We start from the raw sequence: 27525 nt of genomic DNA on the forward strand, positions 1-27525 counted from the left end.
CCTCAGCAGCCCCTGCTGCTAGTTGTCTGACATAGGTCCAGCATGTAGGCTTTTTCTGGGTTGCTTGCAAGTCATGTGGTCAAACCTAAATGGTAGAAACAGTCTGAAGGTTTAAACTTTAATTTCTGAGGTGTGGTGGCTATTGGTTGTTATGCTGACTTAATAATTGAGAGCACTAAGACGTGGGAAGTTAATATTTGTAAAGGAAAGTAGAGCATTGTAGTTCTCTGTTGTATTTTATTAATAGCACAGCATTGCAGAAAAAACCCTCTTCCTCATTATAATCAGTAATCCAGATTAGTCAACTGCTGACTTTGATAAACAACTTCATTAAACCATGTTATAACAAATGATCAGACAGCAACTAGTTGTAATGACTATAGTCATTTAGTATGGGAGAAGAAAAATTATGGTAGTGCAACAAGTGAATTACAAGGTCAAGATCTCAGCTTCTCTCTGAAAAAAATGAAACAATTTCCAAGTAGCTTTGGAGGGTAGTTGAGTGAAATGCAGATTCTTGGAGGGGTTTCCTGAAAGCGCAGAGCTGTTGGCATGGTAAGTGATTACTGATAGGGATTAGAGAGGCTAGACATCAGCAGGTTATGTGATACAAATCAAAGGTAAAGGGAGGAAAGCAGTTAGGTGGAAGGATGAAGCTGGAGAAGGGTGTTTTGACAATAGTTGTAGAGGGGTTGAAGTGGATATAAGAGGTAGATAGCAGGGAAAAGACTAACAATGCATACTGATTATGAAAGGCTACTTCAATGCTTTTCATGGTTTTATGAATTAGAAAAAAAAGATGTGCTTTTCTGTAAATAGATTTCTATTCTTATTTGCAGGCGAAAGAACATGAGACTATGCACCTGGTTGTTACTTGACTTCTTCCTGACATCTGAAGATTAATTTTTTATTTCACCACTATTTTCTTCATTAGTATATTTAAATAATAGTTTCTCATAGTGGAAGGAAAAAAGTTATGGGGGAAGTTCATTTTGTGAGGCCTGCGCTGGAAATCCTGTAAAGCTAATCATCATTGGCCTTTATAGAAGTGCAGATGATACAAAAGATGTGGTTCCAAACAGCAGTCAATCTATTTTAGACCTAATTAGGATAAAGACAAATTAAGTAAATGAATTGGAAGTTAGTGGTTGCCTAGAAACCAAGAACCATGACCTAATTTTGTTCAGTATTGATTAGCAGAGGATAGACTTCACCAATACTTGCTTGTGCTATATTCCTGATGAATTATAAAGGTTAAAAATATCATTGTTAGGAGAATCAATGAGTAAAATCACTGGAATGAAATGTGAATGAGACATGGTGTGTCTTTGAAATTCAATTGTCCCAAATCCCACAATTTCACAACTTAAAAATCTTTGTGAACAATTCTTACTAAGAACCAATCTGTTCACCAGTAAAAACAGCAATTAAAATTAAACAAAACAGAAGTGGGAAGTCAGGAGTAGGAAATAGTTATAAAATGAGGAATTGTAAAGTGATAAAAATTATAAAGAAGGCTAAGACTGGCAATGAAAAGAAACATGGATGAAAGTGTTATAGCAAATAATATGTATAATTCAGTGTATTAAGAACAAATAAATCCGATTTGTGTTACAGACCTGTCAGTGGATGAATATGCTAATATTGCAAATGATAACGAAAAGAATTTTTGTTTTCTCTTCTGCATTTACAAAGAAGGAATGTGATGTCATCATAGCATGTGAGAACCATGGAGTACTTTCCAGTCCATTAAAAGAGGAGTATATTGAGCAATACCTACTAAGAAAAAACATTTTGGCCTGAGTAGGGCTGAATAACTTGTACTTTACAAACAAACAAAAATTAGTGTTGAGGGATTTTTTCCCAGTGCTGGTTATCTTGGGCTAACTGGGCATATGCCATTATACTAGAACAGTACTAATGAGTTCTAGTGTTCAAAAACCGAATAGGTGACTATTGGTAATTCAGCTGGAAAGCCAAGTTAAGCAAAACGGTGGGAAAGCATAAATATGGTTCTGTTGCTGAAAAATTAAACAATGAGTATAATTCATAGAATGTGAGCAATTTTAGGAAAAAAGAGTTTTGTCAGACAAGCCTGATGTAATTGTTTGTGGCCATTACAAGCCTGATGAAGGTGATTGTAAAAAGATTGACGTAAGGAGTATTTGACTTAGTGTGCACATTTTCATTTAAAATGACACTACGTGATATCAATAGAGGATATATAAAATGGATTAAGAACAGCTAACTGTTTAGAGTACCTAATGGCATAGAATTACCATTGAACAGTGATCTAAGTGCTTCAGGCATTACACAGGACTGTAATATAAAAGCATTGGTGATAGAACTTGTAAACAACTAACCAAAAAAGGCAGTCACAGAGAATTCCTTGATTTGTTAGAAAGCTTTGGGTATTCAGACGAAAAAATTCTGTACCATTGGCAAAGGAATGAGTAACATCCCTTTAGCAACTAAAATTGTAGGTTAAAACTACAGCTTGGAGGACTGTATTCTGTAAAATACTGACCTCCAAAAGTATCTAGAGGCTAGTTACAGCAGTCTGTTCAATCTGAATTGCTAGGAGACTATAGCAAAGAAGGATTAGGCAATCTCACGATGGATGAGTGCAAAAATATTGCTTAAGAACAAGTTACTGATGCTACTTCTGTATACCATATCAGCAATTGTATGCAATTTTGGTGTCGGGATTTTTTAGATAGTAGGGCTTATTATTCCAAATGAACACAGGTGATTCTCTATGTAGAATAAAGTTAAGTTGTGGAACTCCTTGCTGAGAACATTATAGAAGTGATACGTCTGTATGAGTTCAAAATAAGAGAAGCCAGTGGAGAGTATTTAAATACATAAAACCTTATTCATCCTCGGGAAGACCCTACAAAGTAGGGGGTGGAAATCCGAAGAATATTGAAGAAAATATCATATATTGCAGCCCTATTCATGTTTCTGTTAGGCATCTGCTTTTAACCACTGCTAGAGATAGGATATTGTAACAAATCAACCTGCTGTTTGATCCACTATGAAGAAAGAACAGAGACTTGCAGTCTCTAGGTATTGCCATTACATAGTAAAGGCTCCTTAATCCTTAGTAGGAGAATGTCAGCCAGAATTTGAGGCCAGTCATTTCAAAGACAAAATAACAGCATTTTTAACAGTGAGGAAGACAAGCAACTTTCTAAGCAGTTTGTCCCAATAGTTGGGGTTGTCAGTTCTCAATATCTTCAAATCAAGACAAGTGAAATCTCTTTCAGAAGATACATGTTCACCAAACACAATGATTTCATTCACAGTAACTGGGTGAAATGGAATCAAATTGGTTTCCTGGGCCTCTTTCCTTTTAAAACTACAGTTCTGTAAATCAAATCTTAGGAAAAAAAGTTTGTTGCGTGTTTATTCAGGGGAGAGGTGTAACACTGCGAAATGTAATTCACTGCCAAGGACTTCTTGCCTTCTAAACCACTAACGGAAAGCAAAAGCAACTGGAAAATGTACTTTTAAATTAAGCAAACATTTTAACCTGTCATAGTTGTCTTTAACTGCACAATTGTGGGATTTACAAACTTTTATAAGAAAACCGAGCAGACAGATGTTTTTCCACGTGACAGGAGATAAATTCATCCTTTGATTTCTTGTTGAAGAAGGCATTGTTTTTCTCTGTAGAAAGTAGAAACTGAGTAATAACCCCAAATTATTGTTACAAATGGGATTTTTGACTAGGCAGTTATTTTTTCTTCATTGGGTTGTCTCCTTTGGATTTCCAGATTTCAGTTAGGTTTTAACAGATGACTTCTTTTTTCAGAGCTGTTATTTTCTGATTGGTCTCACTGTAAGGCACAAAACTTATTGTCCCCCTCTCTTTCTCCCACACCTCTCCATTGAAGCGTTGCTGTCCTCTGGAATTTAGTCAACAAATTAGCTGAGATGTATACTTTAAACTTGGGAAAAGCACTTGGTAAAGAACTGAGCAATTTGTATTTGTCCTTTTATTTGCTAAAAACTAGTCATGGCTCAACATCCAAGATAAGTTACTACCAAAATCTGGCAAAAGATCAGAAATCTAGTCAGATTTTTACAGCCAAATAATGTATAAGATATTATTAATATTGTTAGTAATAGAAGGGTTTTACAAGAACTAAATGATTCCATAAACATGAAAGAGTTTTAGCCTAAAACATTAATGAGAAATGTCTAAAAGCACACTTGGGGATGGTGCAGGGTGCCCTGGTGCAGGGCTAAGAGTTGGACTCTATGATCCTTGTGGGTCCCTTCCAACTCAGCATATTCTGAGATATATTGCACATTGTGTTTTGAAATTATGCACCAAGAGAAACACATTTTATTCACTTTGGTAAGTGTTTTTAAATGTGGTTTTGTATTTCAAGCCTTGTCAAGAAGTGAAAGAATTTTATCCTATTGAAAATTCAGAGTTAAGACCCATAGAGATGACAGGGTTTGAATCAGCTATCTGTAAAATATTAGTTAATATAGTGCAATTAAACTTAATAGCATTTTTCTCTTAGAATGAAATGTTATTTTTATACAAATAAGCTGACATTCTCTACAGAAAAGGAAAACCATCAGAAGTTGAAAGCTGTTACAGATATGTTGTCTGTATACATATTCACATTATGAATGCGTTTCTGCACAAGTGTGTTTATGCCTTATCTGTTTCTACAGGAACAGGGTCATTCTCTTTCCTGTCAAGCATGGTAAACCCTGCATAAGGCCAGCCACAGGCCCCTCCACCATTTCTGCTGGAAGATAGTGAGCAAGGGAGGGATTGAACAAGCATGAATCTGCAGAAAGTTATAAACCACATCTGAAGATCTTCCGATTTACTGGCAAATCAACTTCTTTTTTACTTCATGTTGTTTTCTGTATGCACTTTACTCTGCTAGAGACTTTCAGCAGTCCCCCTTAACCTGAAGAAGTAACGTCTGGTCTGAAGAACTTAAGAACTTCTGGCTCTTAAGAATTTAACCACAATAATCCATGGTAAAAGTATGGATTAAGTCTAAGGTGGCTGGCCTTCCTCTCTTTCGTTCCCTAGGAATGACATTAGGTTTGGTTGACTTCTTAGGAAATTGCATAAATCACAAATTGGTTTCATTTTAGCCATCAGCTATCCAGTGCAGTTAGCTCTTATTAGAGCTGTACCTAGGAACCTCTCTGCCATGAACACAAAAAGGGAAGAGGTCTTCCTAAATGATCTGTTCAGTCTGAATGGAAAGATAACATGATAAATGAGTTGGAATGCAGTGGATCAGATTTTTTAGGAGAAAATTTAAGGGGAGGGGTGTGATATTCTCACCTAGGTAAAACATAAATTTAGTATACAAGGGTAAGCTTGGTGTGGTGAAGAAATGACATGTTAAAAAGGGGGTTTTCTCCCAAAGATGTGTGAAAATAGAATTCCAGACCCTTTATGAGAGATACATTCTGTGAAGGAAAAAAACCAACAACCAAAACCCACCCTCAGTTGTTACAGAAAACTAATGGTGAACACTGAGAAAACACAAGAGAATTGCAAGACTTATCTAGGATCACGGGAAAATGAGTCTGCATTACAGGGAAAGATTTATCTGCACACCAGAGAAAAATCCAGTCAGTTTAGTCATATAACTATGTCTCATAGACTATATCCTGGACAGAAGGAGATATACTACAAAACCATTCATAGGTTTCATGGCAAAAAAGTCAGTCTCAAGTGGAAAGTCCTACCTGGGTTCTTCAAAAGCATGTCTAAAGCCTGGGCATTGTAAATTCTTAAATTACAATAGTTGCCCAGGCTGGAATGGCAAGAGTTACGTTGGCAAATCACATATTATCTTCATGGGCAAATACCCATTGTGAACTACAAGGGCATTCTCAGGGTGTGCATAGATCTGGTTCAAAACGCAAAAGCTCAGCTTTAATTGAAATTGGCCAGAGAGGTCAAAAACCACAAGCAAGGGTTTTTCAGGTACATAAACAACAAGCAGAAACAGAAGGAAAATATTGGCCTGCTATTGAGCAGGAGAGGTGAATTAGTCACCAACAGTGCTGAAAAGGCAGAGGTTCTCAACACTTTCTACACCTCTGTCTTCACCAGCACTGGTATTAGGAACAAAAATCCAGGCTGATGCAAACAGAGGTGCTGTCAGTGAAGGTAGAGCTGTTAGGAGCTTGTAGAAGCTTGACCCTACAATTTGATGAGCCCTGACAGTATCCCCCCAAGGGTGTCAAGAGAGCTGGCTGATGTCATTGTGAGGCCAGTCTCCATAATCTTTTAGAAGCTGAGGAGATAAGAGGATGTTCCAGAAGGCTGGAAGAAAGCTATTGTCACCCCTATCTACAAGAAGGACTTAAAGGAGGGTCCAGGAAAATATGGATCCATCGATCTTCCTGCTGTCCCTGGGAAAGTTACAGAACTAATCTTCCTGGAGGCTATCAAATGTCAGATGAAGCGCATGACTGGGAAAAGGCAGCGTGGTTTCACCAAGGGCAAATTGTGCTTGACAAACCTGGTCACCTTCTACAACACAGCAACCTGCTCAATTGATGTGGGGTAAGCAGTGGACATTGTTTACCTGGATTTTTCCGAGGCTTTCAATAACGCTCTTGGTACTGCTTTCTACAGCCTCCTCTGGAGAAACTGTTGCATTACAGTCTAGACAAGTGGTCTGTCGGGTGAGTCTGTCTGGCTGACCCAAGGCACCCAAAATGGTGTGGGAAATCACTCCTGTTCAAACCAGCAACAAGTGAGGTCCTCCAGGGATTGATACTGGGCTCAGCACAATTTAATACCTTCATAAATGGTCTGGAAGATGGGATCAAGTGTACCCTGATGAAGTTTTCCAATAATAACAAACTACATGAGGAAGTGGATGCTTGGGAAGGGAATGCTACCCTGCAGGAACACCTGGATAAGATGGAAGAGTGGGCTAATGAGAACAGTGTGAAGTTCAACAAAGACAAGTGTAAGATCTTGCATCCAGGAAAGCATAATCCAGGAATGCAGCACAGGGTGGGATCTACCCGGCTTGGGAGCAGCTCTGTGGGAAGGGAGCTGGGGATCCTGGTGGATAGGCAGCTCAGTCTGAGTGGCCAGTGTGCTCCTGCAGCAAAGAAAGGCAACAGGATGGGTGGCTTCAACAAGGGCTTCGCTAGCAGAGGTGAAGAATTATCCCACTTTGCCCAGTGCTTGTCAGAAATCATTATTCCACCCTACTTGCTGGTTGTCAGGCCTCAGCTGGAACACTGTTCAGTTTTGGTCCCTGGTGCACAAAACAGATGTTCACAGGCTGGAGAGGGTGCAGAGGAGGCCCACAAAGACAATCAAAGGCCTGGGAAGCCTGGCATGTGAAGAAAGGCTCAGGGAACTGGGGTTGTTCGGCCTTGAGGAGCTTGAAGGCACAGGGGAGACCTTATCCCTCTGTTCCAGTATTTAAAGAGTGGCTACAAAAAAGATGGAGATTCTCTTTTTAGGAGGAGCCACATGGAGAAGAAGAGGGGTAATGGGTACAAGTTACTGCTGAGGAGATTCCAGTTGGATGCAAGAAGAAAAATTTTAACAGAACAATAGGCCATTGGAATATCTCCCCAGGGAAGTGATGGATTCTGCAACTTTGGACACTGTTAAGATCCATGTGGAGAGGGTGCTGGGCCATCTTGTGTAGACCATGCTTTTGCATGGACCAGATAATATTTGATGTCCTCTTACAGCCTGGTATTCTGTGATTCTTAAGTGTCTTGAAATTAGAAGATAACTGACAAGGATCCAAGATACAGACTGTTTCTGCAGCAGAAGGGTACCATTTCTTCTTGGTGTCCAAAGGTGATGGAGTCCCTTGGTTTTGAAAAGGTGACAGAGTGAGTAGCTTTGTGTTTTCAATTCTTTTAGCTCTGGACATTCCACACCCAAAGCAGAGACTGCAAATTACTATCTCTAAACAAAAAGAGGAAAAGAGAAAATCAAGTCCCTTTAAGCGCGCTCTGGGCTGGAGAAACCTCAGAGACTAGAAATTCTACTTGCCTGATACACGTATGTGATTAATTTGGGCTCAGTTCTCTAACTCAGCACGCTGTTTGGGAACCTGCAAAGGTGTGATTTCTTAGGCCACTGTAGTATAATTTGCTAAATAAATCCCCAATGTGTCTATTAAAGTAGCATTTGTTTAGTTATCAACAAAGTTCCCAAAACATTAAAAATTATTATTGAAACATTTTTTTTATTGTTGCTGGCCCACATCTGTAACAAAAATGATGCTTCTCTGGATTACTTTCCCATGATAACAAAGATGTTTCAGTTGCTGATATAATTTTCCTTTATTTAATTTTGTACAACATTAATTAAAATGGAAAGTTTCATCAAAGGTCACTGCTGACTTCATTAATAAGAAAGCAGTTTTGGTTTGTGCAGAAGCACTATGATAAGATAGAATTTAACACAGAAGATAAATTTAGGCAGCAGCAGAATTGGAAATTTCAGAAGTAAAATTTTAGATGTAAAAGAATAAATGAATCATTTCTAGTGTTGAGTGTCTCACTAAGGATTTTATTGCGGAGCTTAGCATCTAACTGATATGATATTTCCTAATTTTGAGGCATTTCTTATTTTATATTGCCTTTTTCTCTTCTGCTATGTGCTAAATATCCTCAGAGGAGAAATTTTGTCAAAGGGAGGCTGTTCAGTTTGTTTAATAAAACAAATAAGTATTTTATTTGTGAAATATTGCTGTATGTCATAAAAATCAACAAGATGTCTTAGAAAACAAGAGACTTAATTTTCTCCTATAGACTTAATGAAAAAGAATTTCCTTAGTTTAAAAGGAAGGACAAGAGAATATAATTTTCTTCTTGATATTTAATTAGATTTGGCTGTTGCACAATTTTATTGATAATTGGATAATATTGTGAGTTCAGGCTGGTGAATTCTGAAATGGTTGTAAGAGTGTTTGAAAACTTTTTGTATGTGACTTGCAAATTGATACTTCAATGTAAGCAACAGTGCACCTTGGCATAATATATGATTCTTTTGATATGTCTTTAGTAGGTAATAATATTTCTGTGCTCACTTTTAATCAGATTGTCATTAGAGAACCTGAACCATCTTACATTGCAAATACAGGTTGAGCATGAAGGTTACAAGTTCCCTTCATGTCTTTTCGTAAATCCTGGCAATGTCTTGTGCTCTGGTAGCAGTTTTGCCTCTGTGAACCCTCTTTACCTGTGTTGTGGCTACTTCCGCCTTGAAATATTTTATGTTTGTGAGTACATTTTTTTTTATTCTGCCTGACAGTAAAGGAAGGAATGAATATAAATAACCACTTGATTTTTCCCCAAGGACAAAGTACAACTCCTCTATGTGTAACCTATATTAACAGTATTTCATAGCTGCAATTTTACATGTTAAAATACAGAGTCCAAAGCTAGTTATTTAAGTGATGTATTAAGTTATTTAGTTATTTAAGTTGATTTTCAGAGAATGAGGATCTAGTGAGCTCAGTGAGAGCTGAGAACCAATATTCAAGTGCTGTAGATGGTTTAATTTTGGGGGAAAAAGGAATAATTTTCAGCCAGAAAAGTAGAAGATGCTTGTTATGACTGCGGGAGATTTGAATATGAATAGGGAGAGATCAGTAAAGTGATGATAAAATTTCCCTTCACCAAAAGAACTTTATAGCTCTGACTTTTCACCAGAAAACACAAACATGAATGCATCATTTATTATAAACACAAAAATATAAAATTAAGGTATTTCTTGTCTATTATACAAAGAGACATATAAAGTACTAGAGTAATAATCATATGGCGAAAGCAACAATATTCCAGGTTATTTTTGCTGACTAGTGCATTTGCAGTGACTAAAATGCACAAAAGGAATTGCTATGGAAAGAATTACTTATTTTGCATGCTTTCTCAACATACCCACCAACATGTTTTCATGTCCACCCTTACTTTGAGAGCACTTGAGCAAATGCTCTGATGATTAAAGATAAAAATTGAAATAAATTCTAAGCCTTGTAATTTGTTACTTTTGGCTCTGAATTTTCTTATAACAAGGTAATGATCTTAGGTGGCCCTTTGTGCTGAACATTTCAGTCAGTAATGCCATTAGTTTCACAGATCTTATGTGCTGGTGCTGTTGTGGTTGTCAGTGAGGGACTAGATTGTCAGTCTGGGAGGAAAAAGAAAAGAAGTCCCTGACGTGGAGAGAAATACATTTCACAAGGACACAATGACTAACACTAGGAAACAAAGGGCAAAAGTACATTTTGGTTTTAATTATATAGTCCACTGAGATCATAAAGGAAATAATGAGATACTTTCTAGATAATCTTTTCTACAGCACAGATTTAAGTGCAGAACTTACAATAGCTCACAAGGTACAGTTTGTTTTTTAGATTTAAGATCTAGAAAAATTGTTCAGTCAGTTCCCTTGTGGATTGTTCCTTCTGCACTAATAACAGGGAGCTCTGTCTGGCTTCCTTATCTGCTGCCAGAAAATTCACCACTGAGGGCACAGAAGGGACAAGCTGCACTTCCACATTTCTGCTGGTTTATCTTGCTGTAGCCTGAGTGGGTTAGCAGCTGTTACTGTAGTCTGCCCAACTTCAGCTCGGTGGTTGTGGCCTGAAGGGAGCTCTTGCATGGGATAAAATGACTCGTTTGCAGTTGAGCCCAGTCTAACCTGTGGGAGGTTCAAGCATTTCAAGGGATTTTGGAGATTTTTAGCTATTTAACTGCAGCAGGTTTTTACTGAACTGCATATTCTTAGAGGTATATAACCAGGCCAAATTCAGGCGTATCTTCATGACAAAAGCAGAAAGGACATTTCAATACAATTTTTGTTCTCTGCCATGTTTCAAATCTTACTTTAAAGCGTCACTATCAGATGTTTTTAATTGTTGAAATAATATGTATAATACTTTGATTTCAGAGACAGCCAAAATGATTCAGGGAACATTTTCCTCACTGAAATCAGCCTGGGGAGCATATTCAGCATGAAGAACTTCAGCTCAAACTGTTACAGTTCAGCAAATTTAAAAGAAATTGAAAATAGGTCATTATAATAGGACTTGTTGGGCAGCCTAACTTGCAGTCAGGTCTGCAAGCCCAAACTATAGTTTACTACATGTAGAAAGTAACTTCTCAGTTTAGGTGAGAGTTCATAAAAGTAGGTGAGAAGGAGGTTTTTGGAATGGTTTATCAGAGTTGGTACTGGTTGAAATGTTTTAATATTTTTAATTGGAGCTTTGGATTTCAATATAATCTTTTTTTCTCAACATTTATTTCATGAGATTTTTTTGTATCATTTAGATTTTGGTCAGTGGTAGAACTTGAAAAATTCCTGACATATTAGCTAAGAACTATTCACTGAAATATTAATGGAGAAAATTATTTTTTTTTTTTCATTGAGATGCTTACAGACATATTGCTTTCCATAAAAACCAGATTTTTGTAATAGAATGGCCAGGTTTAGAGTTTTACTCTAACATGAATAAGATGTGTTTTCAGGTAGCTGTTGGATGGAAATGAATCCTCAGCAGGGATTCTCTGATAACAGGTCTGCTAAAAGCCAGTGGAGCTTTGTTAAGTCAGCTGTCTGCTCAGCATGAATTTACAGAATAAATGAACTGTGAGGTTCACCAAATATTTAAATGTCTGCTAAGGTAACTTTAAGAAGAGAAAATATCTCTGTGTAAGGGATAGATTTATTTCAGCCATCCTATTAATATTAATAATTAATATGTGTTGTACTTCCTCTGCGTTCTCATTTAGACCTGAAATCTCACAGTGTGGCAAGAGCTGTAAAGCTAAAGCCTGAAGGACAGTATCAAGACAGTTATTTCAAACTGTAGTATGTTCAAAAACAGTGGTATGGCATCAAAGCCAGAGTTGTGAATTACTGGTGAGAAGAATTACTGACAAGGCTGCTGCTGCAAGTGAAATGGGCTGGATATCTATGCGGCTGCTCCTCTGTGTCTAACACTTGGAGACGTGGATAAAAGGATGACACACAAATGTAGATGTCACAGACTAAGAAAGGATCAAAGGGCAGGAAAGCAACTTGCCAAATGACAACAGTGTGTATGTGCTGTGTATGTATGGAAGATGTGTTGAAACTAAAAGTGGGACAACACTTGCGTGGGTAGTAATTGTAGGACCAAAACAGAAGGTGATTATAATCTTCAGCTTCAGAGTTAATTCTTCCATGATAGTCAAATCTGATATGATACTTTAACTTTTGCAAGTGGGAACATGAAAAGATATAATTCATATCAAGATTATGAATTAGAGTAAATGAGATATTGGTAAGACAACTGTCTGTTTATAAACAGGATATAAATAACAGATTGAGGTTAAAAATATTTATTGCTATGGGAGGATGGAGGAAGGGAATACAACTTTATCCAAATACTTGTTTCGTTTCCAGATATATAGTAAGATCTTTAATCTTATTTATGCTGGTGTAATGTAATACATCAAAAAACCTTCTCCAATTGTTCCAGGGGCACTGAATCGTAACAGCTCTGGGTTTTCCAGTGTGATTAAAGGAAGGTAGAAATAGTTCTGTTCTTGCTGCCAAAAATCTTGCTGAGATTTATTGATGGAATTTGTGGTGCCAAGAATGCCATGCCAAGTGCTCTGCTGCAGGAAGGCAAGTAGCCTCACTAAGTTATTTCATAAAATGGTTTGCCAGGTTGGTCACAGCAAATAAAAAATACATGAATTCTGAAATCTGTGTTTTCTTATTGTTAGGACTCCTCTTTTGCATATTTGTCTGATAGACACATATTTTGAATTTTCTTTTGCAGTTCTTCCTATTTCACAGGATAGATAGTTATACTACTAATTAAACCAAAGTAAGGTCTTCATATCCTTCACTCAGTTCATGTCATCTTGAATTTTCAAATACGCTCTCTGATTTAGTTGTCTGGTTTTAAATTATAAGGAGAAATATAGTTTAATGATATCTTTTTAAAAATCAGATTTAGGTTAGCCTGTCACTTGGGACTGTGTTTTAGTACCACCAGTATAGTTGCTATATAGATTATTTATTTCAGACAGGGAGCCTAAAATTATGAATAGTTACACTTCTGTATTTCCTTGCATTAGTTATTTCAAAAGTATCACTGAAACTATGATTCTACCATGCTTCAAAAGTATGGGGATGTTAATAAGCAGCAATTACAAAAGATTACTATTAGCTGCTCACAGTATAAATATTTCTTTATGATGCTGACATGTGAGTGCCTGTAAAAGACGAGTGCTCCACTCTGCATTTCAGAATGCACACAAAAAGATTTCCCACTTCTTTCTCACTGAAGAGACGACTCGCTTTTTCAGTGTGAGCAATAGTAGTAGCCTACCAGTCTGTCATGCCATGTGCATGTATTTGTGCTTTGATTTGAGAAATTGCTCTTGCAGTTTTTCCTGTTGGTTTGGCTGAACTGAACAATGCTCTGTTGGGAGCAACTTATGATAGCGGGTGCCAGAGGCATGATCCTGATCCCATTTTAGTCAGTAAGAATTTTACTACAGAAACTGAGGCTGGATAAGGCCTTTTGTGTGAATAAGTTCAGCCCAGTAAGTAGTTTCTTATCCTATATTTAAGAAAGCAGCTCATAAAGATGCTGCTATCAGCAGATATTTATAAATACAGGATTTAATAATATGGAAGCCAGACATGCAAATTTGAATTTTTTTGCAAATCTGCATAAGAACATTCTAGACTGTGAGCTCAGACTTCTTATGCCTCAGACATCTCTATTGCGAGCCTAACTTCACAAGAAGGTAGATTGTCCTGAACAGAATGCAATGCAAAGGCACTTCCCAGTGTGCTAAATGGCAGTTTGGGCAGTCCCACTGCGCTGTGCCATGTAGACTGTCCTGACACAGGCATGGATCCCATAGGGAAAAGAAGAAAAGAGGTGGTCATGTAATTGAAGACTATATCATAAAGCAAAGTAACCAGTGGGTGTAATTATGGTTGAACGTAATTATGCATCTCCTAACCTCATATACTTTAATTATAGCACCTCCTAACTCTTTGTGTGCTTGCCTTGGAACTCAGTCTGGTGTAGCTGTGCTGGCCTACAAAACACACCATGGTTGTGTGAGCTGTGTCCATCTTACAGCTGAAGACAGTTACTTGGTTAATGCAAGCATCAGCGGGTTGTCTCTAAGCATTTAACTTTTTAAAGCTAGTTAGTAAAGAAATTTGGCAGTAGACTGTGAAGAAAGTAAAGCTCTTACTGAGGGCTTTGGCTGTCTTGTTTTTCTGGGGAATGAAAGCTATTCAGGAGGGCTCTGTATACCAGCTGGGGAGCCCAGGAATCTTGGAAGCTTCTTGGAGTGTCTGGAGCAGACAACATCATTTTGGAAATTGTCCAAACTGTGTGTTGGAGCAAAACACAGTGCCCAGCAGCCACAGTACCTCCTGACAGTCAGGTGGCATGACAGGTTCACTCCAGCAGTCTCTACATGGGTGATCTTCACCACTCTTGCCCCTACATATCTGTCCTTGCAGGAAAAACTCTTAGTCTTCTCTGAAACAAGCCATGATAAAATGTGTGTCTTTCATGTGCACAAATGTCTCAAGGGTGCTGTCTTGTAAGGAAGCTGTCCAGCCAAGGGGAAAGCAGAGAAGTGTTCTACCCACAGCAATGTTTTGCCCTTAATGGAAGAATTTGACCTAACCCTCACACTCATTTGAAAGCATTTAACAGCGGTAGGCAGGGAGACAGACTACGACAAATGCATCTGGATGATATAATCTTCTGTCTCAGTCATATTTTGTTGAATAACAGTATCTTTGGATCTCAGTGTCTTTACAAAAAAAAACTGCACTGAATAAATAGGAGAAAATTACTTGATATCTTAAAGGGTCCTGAAAATCCAGATGCATGAGAAATAGCTGTACAACAATACATAGCTTAATGCAACTTCCCCCTTCGCCCCCCCCCATAATTATCTAACAAGGTGAAAGATCACTGTGCTACCTCAGATCACTGTTGATGGGGACGGGAGGTACAAAGATGCTTTATTTGCTCTGCTGTGCAATGACTGGACTGTGTGATAATGCTTAAGTAATAAGACACTCCAAAGAGAACAGGTTGGGGGCTATAGATGCACCACAAGCAGGACTGGCACAAAAGACATCCCCAGGGATACAGCTTCATTTCAGATGGTTCTGTCTGGAGCTTGGCTCTGCTGCCCAGCCCTGTCCAAAGGCAGCCTAAGAGAATATTATGAGATGAATAGAGGTAATTGATATCTTTTTTTTTAATTACAGTATGTGTTTAGAGATTGTAAAGATCCACTAGTAAGCCAAGAAATCTTCTACAAAATTTTACTTACTATCTTGCCCTAACTTTCTTCAGAGCATTCACCAGTTTCTTATGAAAGCGCATCTTTTTCTGCCAGATAATCACAGCCAAAACCTTTCAGGCAGTATCCAGCCAAATGTTAATGTTGTTAGAAACAGTAATAATTATGCAAGCAGTCACTTCACTGGTCACTGAAGGTGAGTTCTGTATTGAACCTGAATACAAGCAGGCTATTGTGGTTTTAGTGAAGAAGCGTGAAATTGTACAAAATTCCAAAATTCCCTTCTGACCTCTATAGTTAAAAAGGAGATGATGGTGGAAAAACAGAGACCTTTGAAGGCTTTTGCCATGTTGTAGAAACGGGTGCAGATCACAGTGTACTAACTGATGCACTCGCTGCCTGGATGAAAGGTTTGTGCATAGGGGGTGGGTAATGCCACTCTGAGGAGCATTTCTTTGTCTGACATACCTCATTCAGACGGTGCCAGTGTAATAAGAAACACTGCTACTTAGATTTCCCCATGAGGTTTCTTCCTCTCTATGATCTCAAACTTTGTTGCTATAATGACTTCTTTCCCCTCCTTCTCTTCTGCAAACTTCATTGAGCCATCATTGGGAGCTTCTCTTCACGTAAGTGCCCTTTCTCTTGACTCTGAATTAATTAAGGGTGAAACTGGAACAATGATTCATAGCAAAGGAGCCGAATTCCTTTTTAGTAATAGGCAAAGAAGGCCACAGGAACCCACTGCTTCCCTGCTGCCACAATGCCTTCCCTTTGTGTGTCATTCCCACATTGATCATGTTAACTAATGCCTCTTTAGACACTAATTGCTGTATTGATGAGTCTGAATCGGATGGGTTTACTATCTGGGGGCTTTTGGGGAGCCAATCTCCAGAAAGGTGAAAGTGCTAATTATATTCGCAATTACTTTAAAGCTCTTATCCTCCTTTTGCCAGCATCTATTCCCATGGTAACAGGAGCAGGTACAGCAGCATGCAGCCTAGCAGCGCTCAGAGCTCTTGGCTACGTCAGCAGTGGCTGTGGTTGGAAAGATACTATACAAACTGTGCATACAGATTTTCCAAGATTCCATAGGTTTCTTCACCACAAATCTAAGTTAAAATACCAAAAAATGATATCCTAAAAATGAATTTCCTTCTTTATGAGCTGTATTGGCTTTTTTAAGCTTTGATTTTACCCTTGGGTGAGCTGGCAGGTCTTCTAAAGGCTAGTCTGCAGCCAGAGTGTCCAGGGGATATTCTGTCTGACTCAGCAACTGTCTTTTTTCCTGCAGCCCTCTGGGCTGAGAACAATAGCTTTGCCACTACCTGACTCTTGGGCCTAGTCTGCTAGGCAAATTTCAAAAAGGAAATTCCCACCAGCACTTCGAGTGTGTCTGAAACTGTAAACAGACTGTATTTGGAATGGTTTACGTCACTGACTTGCAGTCAGCATTAAACTTACTTAGGCTGCCATCAGTTGCAGGAACTTCCTATATACTGAGGCTTTTAGCATGTAATTATGATATTTCCCTCCACATTGTAAATGCGAATCACTGATGTTTTCTTTATGAAGCAGCACAGATTCCAGGCTGTGCTGAGCAAAGGCAAGCATGACATTTCCGTGCCCTGAAGTGAAGGTTCTAAAGTGATCTCAGTGGAGTCAGAGCAAGAGAAAATCTCAAGGTATGCTGCTTTCTGTCTCAGTGAGCTTCACAGCTCAAAACCAGCTCCAACAAGAACACTTCAACAGTGCTCATCAACAACTCACTTCTATAGAGAGTGTTAGGCTTTACATAAAGGTTCCTCTATAGGGTGTTTTTAATTACATCATAATTCAGTAAGGATCATAAGGATTCCGTAGTATAAATTCCTTCTGGAAATATTAACAGCTAGGAATATTTTTTTTTCTGTGAGGAGCACAGATACATTTTAAAAGAAAGTTCTTTCTCAGCTCCCACCTTTTTTTTATTTAATCTAAAGAAAGTTTATTCAATCCTGCAGTTGATACTAAATTTCACTTTTGAGCAAGTCTGCTCTCTACAGCAAGATTATACCTATCCTGTTAACTTAAAAGAAATAAGAACAATAGGGAAATCATAAATAATATATGGTGCCTTACAATCTAAGGAGGAACTAGATGATTCTCAGCTTTGAGGATCAGGGCACATACTTTATTTACTGATGTCAAATGTAGTACCTTAAATATTTGCATGGTCTATCAGGCAAGGGAAGTGAAGGGAAGGGAAGGAGAAGGAAAGGGGAAGGAAAGGGAAGCAAAGGAAAGGAGAAGAGTTTTTGATGGCTAGCAAACTTGGGAGTAGGGGAAAGATAAAGAGTTGTTGATAATGACAGTGCTGCTGTTAATTTACTAACAAGTGACATGGTTACTAACTGCAAGTAGTCCCTGTATTGGAGTGGTGGACATGGTGGTTGCTGGGTTAACAGCTGGACTTGCTGATCTTAGAGGTCTTTTCAAACCTTAAGGATTCTATGATTTCCTTGGATCCTTCCAGTTACAAAACCAAACCATGTTATTGATTATCAGAGTTCAATATAGTGTTTATGCAAAGACAACAGTGTGAGACTAAGACATCTTGTGCCATCCTCTTGTCCTCATTTGGCTTATTGTTTTACTGATGTCCTTACACCTTTATACCTGGAGTTAAAGGCCCATCATGTTTCTCCTGTGTTTTTTATTTGTCATGTGGGACATGTCTGTCTGAAAAATATTCCAGCCCAATAGGAGTTGGAATAAAGCAGATGCTGGATACTGCCTGAAAGTAGAAAAGATACCTGAAAGCAGAAAAAGATGCGCTTTCATAAGAAACTGGTGAATGCTCTGAAGAAAGTTAGGGCAAGGTAGTAAGTAAAATTCTCTCTGTCATAATGCTTTAAAGACATCTTCTGGGAAGAGAAACATGGGAAAACCAATTCTTATAAATCTCCTCTGCATCTGACCAGACCTGCTACTGAGCCTGATGTCTCATCTCCCAAAAAACTCAGAGAGTTCTCTGCAGTTGGAAAAGATGCAGGCTAAATGAGAGCATATAATGTTTTACATCCTGGCAGTGAGATGGCTGTCATCCAAATTTTCCTCAGGGAGAAATTTGGCAGAACTTTTTGACCCATCACCTGGGGTAAACCAGGGATAGCACACTCGTAAATGTCTACAAAAAGAAAGAGCACAGTTAAGGATGTTTACTTTAATCAGGTTACACAGAAATAACAATGATCTGAAAAACTGAAAGAAAAGCTGTTCTGTATATACAATAGCATGCTCTGCTCATCTTCAATTGCGTTCTGCAGGCTGGGCAAACAACTGGCATCTGGAGATAGGGAATCTAAGAACACAGCAGGCCTGCAGACTGATGGGTCAGAGAAAAGGACTGTCCAGCTGGTCTGTGGGACACATGAAATTTACACGCAGAATGTCTAATAATTTGACTAACTTCATTCTAAATGTCTGTATTTGAAAGCAGAACTCTTCTGAAGCAGAACTAGAGGAGACAGAAGGAAAAAGGTGGTAAAGCAGGAGGGAGAACAGAGAAAATTGTGTGAACAGCGAATATGAACGTGCTTTAGTGAAGAGGAAAAGCTTATGGACAGGGTGGGAGAAGCTAGGACTATTCCTAGCACATGATGCAAATGGCTCAGATTGATACTTTGTAGAACCATTTCCATATATTGGCACTCATGTTTAAATACACTTTGCAGAAACAAAATTATGAATGCTCTCTCTAATAGCGTGTTCCAGTCACACTGCTGCTTATATCTCACTGAAACGCACTTCCCATGTTTGGACTTGCCTTCATTTGTACCTTCAGTAATGAGGCCCTGGAGCTGTGCTCTGCTGACAACAAAACCATTCACCTGGGCTGCTTCTGCCCTTGAGTTTGTCCCCACATACTTCTATTTATACCCTTCATGTGTCCTTGGCTGGATTTTTGTACTTTTTAGAGGAAGCTGTGCAACCACCTGTTCTTATTGACAAGCTAAATTGGCAAAATGTTTCTCATAGGCCTGAGGCTGACTTAACAGGGAAGAAAACAGCAAAACACAAGCATATCGTGCCCTTCACCACCCCTGAGCAATGAAGCACAGCACCGCAGACTTTTGTAAGGCAGGTGGCACAGCCAAAGTCCACACAGGGGCTGTGCTGGCCCTGGGAGTTCTGAATGGCTAAAGAAAACATGTATGATCACTTTTGCTGCTCTCCTGGTAAGCTATTACCATAATGTTTAGATGCCATGAGCTTGCAAGTGTAGAAACTTATCCGGTTTATCAAGCTGAACTGTCTTTTAAATTGATTTATCTCTTCTTGTTTCCCTGCCAGGTATAAGCAGTTCGTGGTTTGCCTGGGGCCTTCAGCAGCGAGGAGAGGGGCAGCATGGCAGCTCTGCTGCTGGCCAGCAGTTCTGAGCCACTCGCTCCTCAGGTCCCAGAACCTGAATGTATGGCTATTTCAGACCCCCTGCTGCTGGTCACACTCTGCTTGTCACATCACAGGGGCCACCAGACAGCCCTGCTCACTGGAGCGGCGGCTGGACTGGTGCTGCTGCAGCCCAGCCCTGTGCTGGGTAACCGAGCTGCATCTGTCAGGCACATTTCCTATGGAGGTTCAGCAGATATTGACACACAACCAAGAAGAGTTCAATGACTTTGTTAGGTTCTTCCCACACTGCAGCAGCTATGATTTGTATTACAATGGCATACCAAATACTGCAAATACTAAATAAGGGAGGTTCCCTCTTCTGGGTTGTCTACCATCCAAAACTGGAGGGATTACAGTGCCCCTGCTACCTGTGGGCTGTGGCAGACCGGGATACAGAGTTCAGAGCTTCTAAATCCTAGATCAGTGAATTAACAAGATTATCCTTTCACTCTGAAAACAAGATTGAGAGAGATTTTGATAACAACAGGCCACCAAGAACCTAAGTTACGTTAAATTGCCTGGAATTGTAAAATGTTTAGATTTTATACTTAGTTTAAACAAAACCCCACAACTTTGGTGGCAAAGTGTAAAAGTGCCATCTTAATCATATACAGTCACGTGTCAGTTGTGAGGCTGTTTGAAAGTTATACTACTGACATGTCTTTTATTTTGAATAGCACCCATGACATTATGGATGCTTTCATAATGAAAATAACTTGTTCCGTGAAAGAGCAGATGTCCTAGTACTTAAATACACACTGACACCGTGCCAAAGTCTTCTGCTTAATGGCATTAGAAGCAGCAGTTTGTCCTGATCAACAGCTCTGCTGACATCCTAGATGCCACTGAAGGGCAGAGCAGGTGGGTCTTCCACAAACAAGAGTTTTTATGGGCCAAGTGCTGGGTGCATGCAGTTCTGCAGAGCAGCTCCTAGCCTTGGGCTCTCAGGCTCCTCTCTGCCCTTCTATTATAAACTTTTTCCTGACATTTATAATGTCTGTAGGAAGGATTGCGTTACGCCAAAGTAATATAGCTGATGCCAGGCCAAAATAATGAATTGTCTCAGGGAAAGGAAAAATCATAGACAAATGTTAAACTTAAAATACATCTTTGGCAAAGAAGTCAATAATCCAAAGGTGCCTTCAGCTGATCTCACAAAAATCCAACCACACGCTTTCCCTAGCTTCTCTTGCAGCAGAGGTGGACCCCTGCTATTCTTTCCCCTTCACCATCTTTTCCAACAGACCCATTCCTTTCTTTCTTAGAATATTGCCACCTGCAGCCTCTGTGTTTTTTAGGGACTGATGATGATGCAACAACAGAGTGGCCCCTCTGTGACCAGGTTCTTGTAGATGGAACAGCATTGCAGCCTGTGCATGTCTTTGAGTAGTGTAAGGATGCCCATAGGCCAAGTTGGTTAGGGCCTTGAGCAACCTGATGCAGTGGGTGGCATCTCTGTCTACAGCAGGGAGTATCAGAACTAGATAATCTTTAAGATCCCTTCCAATCCAAGCCATTCTATGACAGGGCCTGGTCTCCATCTGGCTCCTTCCCACTCGTTTTGCTCAAACCATGGCAGCACTTCAGTGTGATGACAGAGCTGTCAGGGCACCCAGATTGCTCCTCTCCTCAGCCCAGCACATGATGGATAGGGCACTGTTAGCATCACACAGCAATGTGCCTTCCTGGTTGTCTGGGGGGGGGGACGACTCATATATGCCCACCATGTGACTACTTGTGTAGTAGACAACTTTTGGCTTTTGTGTGGCCAAAAGTAACTGTCCCGTCACATGGCTGGATGTGCACTCAGCATGCGGTGGAGATTATGAAGAGTTTGATCATGTCAGCTTTAAATTCAGTACATGCTATGGAAGGAGCTTTGTCCATGTGCTCCTCCAGTGTCCCCTTAAAAGGTTCTGTTGTGCAGACCTGGTCTCAGAACACTTCATCTCTGCTCCAGACAGCAGTTCCTGAGTACAACACTGGCTGTGCCCAGAAGCTGCCAGGACTGCATAGCATGGCCTTGAGGAGAGAGGAGAGAAAAGATCACCTAATTGTAGATGAGCTTGCTTGAAATTTCTGTGTTAAAAATATAAGCAGTGGAAAAACTACCATTAACATACTTGCAGATCTGTGCTCCCATCAGTATTTGTCACATTGAGAAAGCATATCCAGTAAAATTAAATAATAATAATAACAATCCATTTTAGGCCAGTTCCATGGACTGCATTGCTTTATCATTTAGCTTATTAGCGTGACTTGCATTTTCAGCAAAACTCAGGCAGACCATGATAATGAGGGAAAGCAGAGCCACACTGATGACTAGTGGCCATATCCCAGTGTTACCATATTTCCAAGGCAAGGAACTCCCACTTTTTCACTGAAATCCATTTTTAGATGTTTAAATTCACATTTTTATTTTATTATTCCATTAATTTTTCCTGATGTTTATGATTTGTCTGTATGAAATCCACTGTAGATTGAAATCAGAAGTACACAACATCTAGACTGCCTTAAGAATGTCCATGCTCCAGGAAGGGGTTTTATAGATTTACAGATCATCCTACTGCCCTCAGCATGTTGCTGCACAGGCCACAGGATCGGGGGAGCCACAGCAGAGCAGCTGCCAAACACTTGGGGCTGTTTCACGCCTCTCCCACTGCCTGTTGGCTCACAACAACAGGAGTAAATCCAACTTGTGTGCTGTGCTGCAGCCCATGTCAGGGACAAAGTGCAAAGCTCCCTAGGAGCAGGCAGAAAATGCCTGTTTTCCTTGCCCTGTGAGGCCAGAGGCCCTGACTATGTGGCAGGACCCCTCTGTCTGCTCCATCCCAGGAACACAGTTTACCCAGGGTACCAATGGCAGTGACAGCTGTCTTCCTCCAGGTCCAGGATCGAGATGCTCCTCTTGCCATGACAATGCCCTGCGCATTCAGCATATCTGTGCTGGAGGATTGGAAAAGTTTCCTTTTTTTTTCCCCCAGGGTGTTTTGGCTTTCAAAACTGAATTTACAGAGAACAGTATGCAGATTCTGCTACTGTAGCCAAGTCTTTGTGCCGGATTTTGTGATATAGCATATATACCTTTAAAGTCTCACCTCATTTTGCTCATTATAGAATTAGTTACACGGGGAGACTTTGATCCTGCATGACTGGATAAATTTCTTTCCTTCTTTTCCAAACTACTGTTATACATGGTGTTACACTGAATCTTAAATTACCTTACATAGTCATCTGACAATTACGTAGTGTGTTTTGGCCCAAGTATGCCTCAATGTCACTCTTTTTCTTTTTTTTGCTTTCAGTTCAATTGTTAAATTCTTTTGCCTAGAAAATGCCACATGAACACTGGAGAGAAGCGCCTTAGTGATTTTAAAGATAAAAGTGATTTAAAATGGAAGATTTTTAGAGCTGAGCACATATGCCAGGACCAAAGTTCAGTGGGAATTTCATAAGATACTATTTTTAACAATCAAATTAAAATAAGATATGTTTCTGAAGTTGCTAGCAACATGGATATAGAGTCAAGATTCCCAATAAAGATTATCGAGTAACTAAAGTTAATAAGAAACAAGGTGAAAGTACTAGAAATAGGCAGAGCCCTAAAATATATATTTACCAGATTGACTTTGCAAGATTTTCATCCTCCTGAGTATTTTAGGGAAACAAAACATCAGCAGGCCTAAGAGTTCCATGAATTCAACAAAATTCTTACAGCCCCTTCACTTCTGCCCCTTTTAATTTTATATTTAGACTATTCTCCTTCTCTGATTTGCTGTTTGCTTACTGAATGCTCATTTTTAGTGCATGCCTTCCACAAGGTCTTTTATTCCTCAAAAGCAACAAAATAGTGGCATATGTAATATGGTTAGAACAGAGTTCTAGTCCTGGGTGTTTATCATTGTCTTTTGCTGGATTTCTGTGGCCTCTACAAAAGTCTGCTGTTTTTTCTTGGAGGCTAAGTACAGTATCATTGGTGGAGGTAATGGTGGAAAACAATACAATCTCACTTAGCAGATAATCAAGCAGAAAAATGGTTTCCAAAAAAACCCCAATTATCAGTGTTCCTAGAGAGAGGAGTAATAAAAGTAATGGTGATGTATCTATCTTAGTGCTACAGTCCTTCTTGAACTCAAGGCCAAGAGAAGTAGTAAACATATTTTTCCAGCAAATAAATATTAGAATTTATTTGTAGGTGAGCTTTCAGTATTCTAATGAAGCTGAATGATCCAGAAAAATATTATAGTACCTCTTTTAAATCTGCAATAATGCCACAGCATAAGAATGCTATTCCTTAAAGCATTTTCCAAAAGTGATGTGTGGAATGAATACTGTACAGGCATCAGATTTGAAACAGAACTGTGGCTGTTAATTGCCATCATAAAACCTGCTTTCCTGATTCCTAAATAGTTTTTTATAAATCAACCAAGAAATCAGATTACTTATAATTACAAAAAAACCCACAAAAAACCCCCCACAAAAAAAACCCCCAAACCCACAAAAACAAACCACAGAAAAAAGCTAAACCCCAAACCAACCAAACAAAAAAATCCCATGCTTGTTCTGCTTTCTTTCTTTTGCTGACCAAAAAATGAATTTCTGTTCTTAACATATTACCTAAGCTGCATTAACATAGATGGCGTAAAACTAGCTTAGCCAATGTGAAAGAATTATCATTTAATTGCTTCCAATAAAACATTGTTTCAATGGTATATACATCCAGAAAAATATTTTACTGGAAAAAATACTATTGGATCTTTGGTAAAAAATACCAACAAATTTAATGGAATTAATTAATTAATTGCCTCTGCTTCTTTTAGTATATCAATTAGCACCCCTAACTTCTGAATGATGAGCCTGTTTTTTACAGTCAAATGCACGACACAAAAGAACTCTAAGCAAATGTAATTATACTTTCACCGTATTATGCTTAGCTTCATTATGCTAAAAACCCACATTCCTTCTCCATCCAGCATAAAGAAAATCAGTGCCTTACAATCTAAGCATCCATTTTCCTTTTCAGTGAGAGATCTAAATGAGTTTATCGTTTTCCAGCTGGTAATAGAACTAATTTTGTTCATCTGTAAATACACAGATAGGAGAGAAACAGCAAAGTATTTCTGTGAGTTATTACTCCCAAAACAGCATAAGGAATCAATTTTAACTTAGGTTTGTGTTATGTAAATTGCCATCAATGGAAATGGGAAACTTATAAGACAACTGTAGACTGTTCCATGTAATTTTTTAATTCCAGTGTAACTTGTCCACTCTTTTAATATTTCTATCAGCAAAGTTTAACAAGTAGTAGTGAGTGTGAAAGCAGAGTATTCACAGATGTATTTTACAATGGTGTTGGCTATGTAGCATTAGCAGCCTTCTTCAAAAAGATAGTGTTCTTTTAAAAAGGCATAATAGTCTGCTTCAACATATATGAAAATGTTCCTTAAAAACCAAACCAGAATATGTTCCTTAAAAAACACAAACAAAAAGGAGTATTTACACAGGATTTTTATTTTGGTTTGGTTTTTGGTTTTTTTAAACCTGCGAATGAATATCAGTTTCTATATATATATATAAAAATTTATTTGCTCTGTTTAAAATTTACGTCATTTAGACAGCAAAGGTCACATGAACTGAAACTCCATATTTTATTATTCAGTAATCAAGTAAAGAGAAATGAAAAAATGGTACAAAATATAAAAAAATTACAAGTATATACATATACTTACAAAATGTTTAGTACTTCGGTTACATAAAAGGCTGTAAGTTACATAAAAACACAGTTGTGTGCATTATGATTCATGATGCCTCAGCAAACAAAAATTATATTTAACACTTGACTAATTAATTTCAAGCATTACAGTGTGAAGGACCAGGAATCAGAATGGGGAAAATCTCAGAAGTGGAAAAAGATGTACAGGGATTGAAAGGACTTTATGATACAGACTTTACAGTTATTATGTATATACACACTGTGTGCTTCCCCAGAATTTGTACTTCCCGGCCATGTTCAGGCTTGGCCGCTCCCCTGCTTTCCTGCGGATTGGCTGGAGAAGCTGCAGAGAGGGGACAGCCTCCATTCGCCCCTTCTCTCCCTGGTTCCTCCCACATTCCTCCCTCTTTTGCCCGTGTCCCTATCCTGGTTTGTCCCCCCGCTTGTCTGTCTCATGCTCCGCCCTATGTTCTGGCCCTTTCCCCTCCCGAGCTGATAAAAGACCGCGTGCACGCGTGAATAAAGCATTCTACCCACATCCCACCTCTGTGTGGGGATCCGTGCGGTGCCACGGTCCCTTCCCCCCCCCCCTTTTCGGACCGCGGCATTACAGAACAATTAAAATATATCCCAGTTTAATTCTTTAAACTAGGCACTGGATTAACAGTATGTCTGAGTATATCTTACAAAGTACGGCAGAATATCGTTAATTTAGATGGGTTGTGTTTGCTGCACTATTGTACTACAACAGTTGATTTTTTCTGCATCTGTGATGAGAATTGTCAAGTGGCATAAATTAGCAGAGTCCTAGGACCTGCATTGTAACTGTCCTTTCTGTGAGTAAGAAATTCAGTTCATATCAGAGGAACCTTACTTCTCCTAAAATAAATGGAATTCAATGCCAAAATACATTTATTGGTTCTAGGTTCTACATTTATTGGTTCTAGGTTCTAGCCTTTTATTCAAAAGTCTCTAATTCATTTCAGTTTTTAATCCTCAAGTGGCTGTAAACAACCACAAGGATATGATACAGCAGTGTAAGGCTCAAAATGGGAAGTACTGAAATCCTATTTAAATCTTTTACCAGAAGTTCCAGAGACTTGATGTTATATATGTTGATTTCATTAAATGGAGTAATTCTGGTAGGGCTGTGGTTTTGGAGTGGTGTGCTGGGCTAAAAGTGGGTATTTTATTATGTCTCCATTTCTTCTGTCCTCTCCTTACCCTTCTCTCCTCTCTACCCCTCCATTTGCTAATCACCCTCTACTTTGTAGTCATCCTCACCCATAGACTTAATGACTTCTCCCAATCCTTTGTTTGTCTTTACATCATCTTCCATCAGACCATCACTTCTGCTCTTCAATAAAGTCCTAAGAGAAAAAAGCAAATTACCCTGAAGAGAGAGATGGAGCAGTTGATGAAGGAGTGGTGTGACTATTGCCACTGCAGTAAGGAAACACTGACGTGGCAGCTTTCTGCCTAGCATGATGTTTGCCCTGATAGCATTTCCCTGCTTGCTGCTGAATGATTTAGCAGAGTGCCTGTGTTTTCTCAGACACGTGATGATATTTTTGAAAATTAGTTTGCTTTCTTTAATTTCATTTTTCAACTGCTTCCCTGTTCTTCCAAGGCTTTGAAAAGACCACTGAATATTCTTCTGCTCTATTTGACAATATTTATTTTCAGTTATATCCTTCATTTCTTCACAGTTGTACACTAATTTGAGAGTACTTACTAACTGCTTACATCCATTTCCTCTGTATAATACCAACAGTATTATTCCTCATATTTCTGAATGTCAGCAGCTCCTCCCTATACTGTAGCCTTCTTAATCAAATCTTTATTTAGCATTTCTTTCCTAATGGATCACTCCTACAGTTTACAGAGACCCGATCCTTCCTTTACAAGAAAACTAGCATCTGCTTTTTATTTCTTCATTTCAAGAAGCCTGTATATGCAGGCAGCATGACTGGAATTTGCCCAGACTTTTATCTACATCACACAGAAAAAAATAAAGCAATTGTTGGGATACCTGCATGATATTT

The 27525-nt window shown here is 38.9% G+C and overlaps 1 protein-coding gene across 1 annotated transcript in view; it reads left to right on the plus strand.

Annotated features, from left to right (window-relative positions):
• Positions 1–12732, plus strand: part of NLN (neurolysin) — a 54285-nt gene extending 41553 nt beyond the window's left edge. Inside the window, exon 14 of the mRNA XM_017811139.1 lies at positions 4696–12732. Coding sequence (XP_017666628.1) covers positions 4696–4742 — 47 coding nt within the window. The 3' untranslated portion in view covers positions 4743–12732. The remainder of the gene's footprint in view (positions 1–4695) is intronic.
• Positions 12733–27525: the final 14793 nt, after the last annotated feature.

This window comes from Lepidothrix coronata, unplaced genomic scaffold (assembly GCF_001604755.1).
Source record: "Lepidothrix coronata isolate B3197 unplaced genomic scaffold, Lepidothrix_coronata-1.0 Scaffold31, whole genome shotgun sequence".
Taxonomy (NCBI): domain Eukaryota; kingdom Metazoa; phylum Chordata; class Aves; order Passeriformes; family Pipridae; genus Lepidothrix; species Lepidothrix coronata.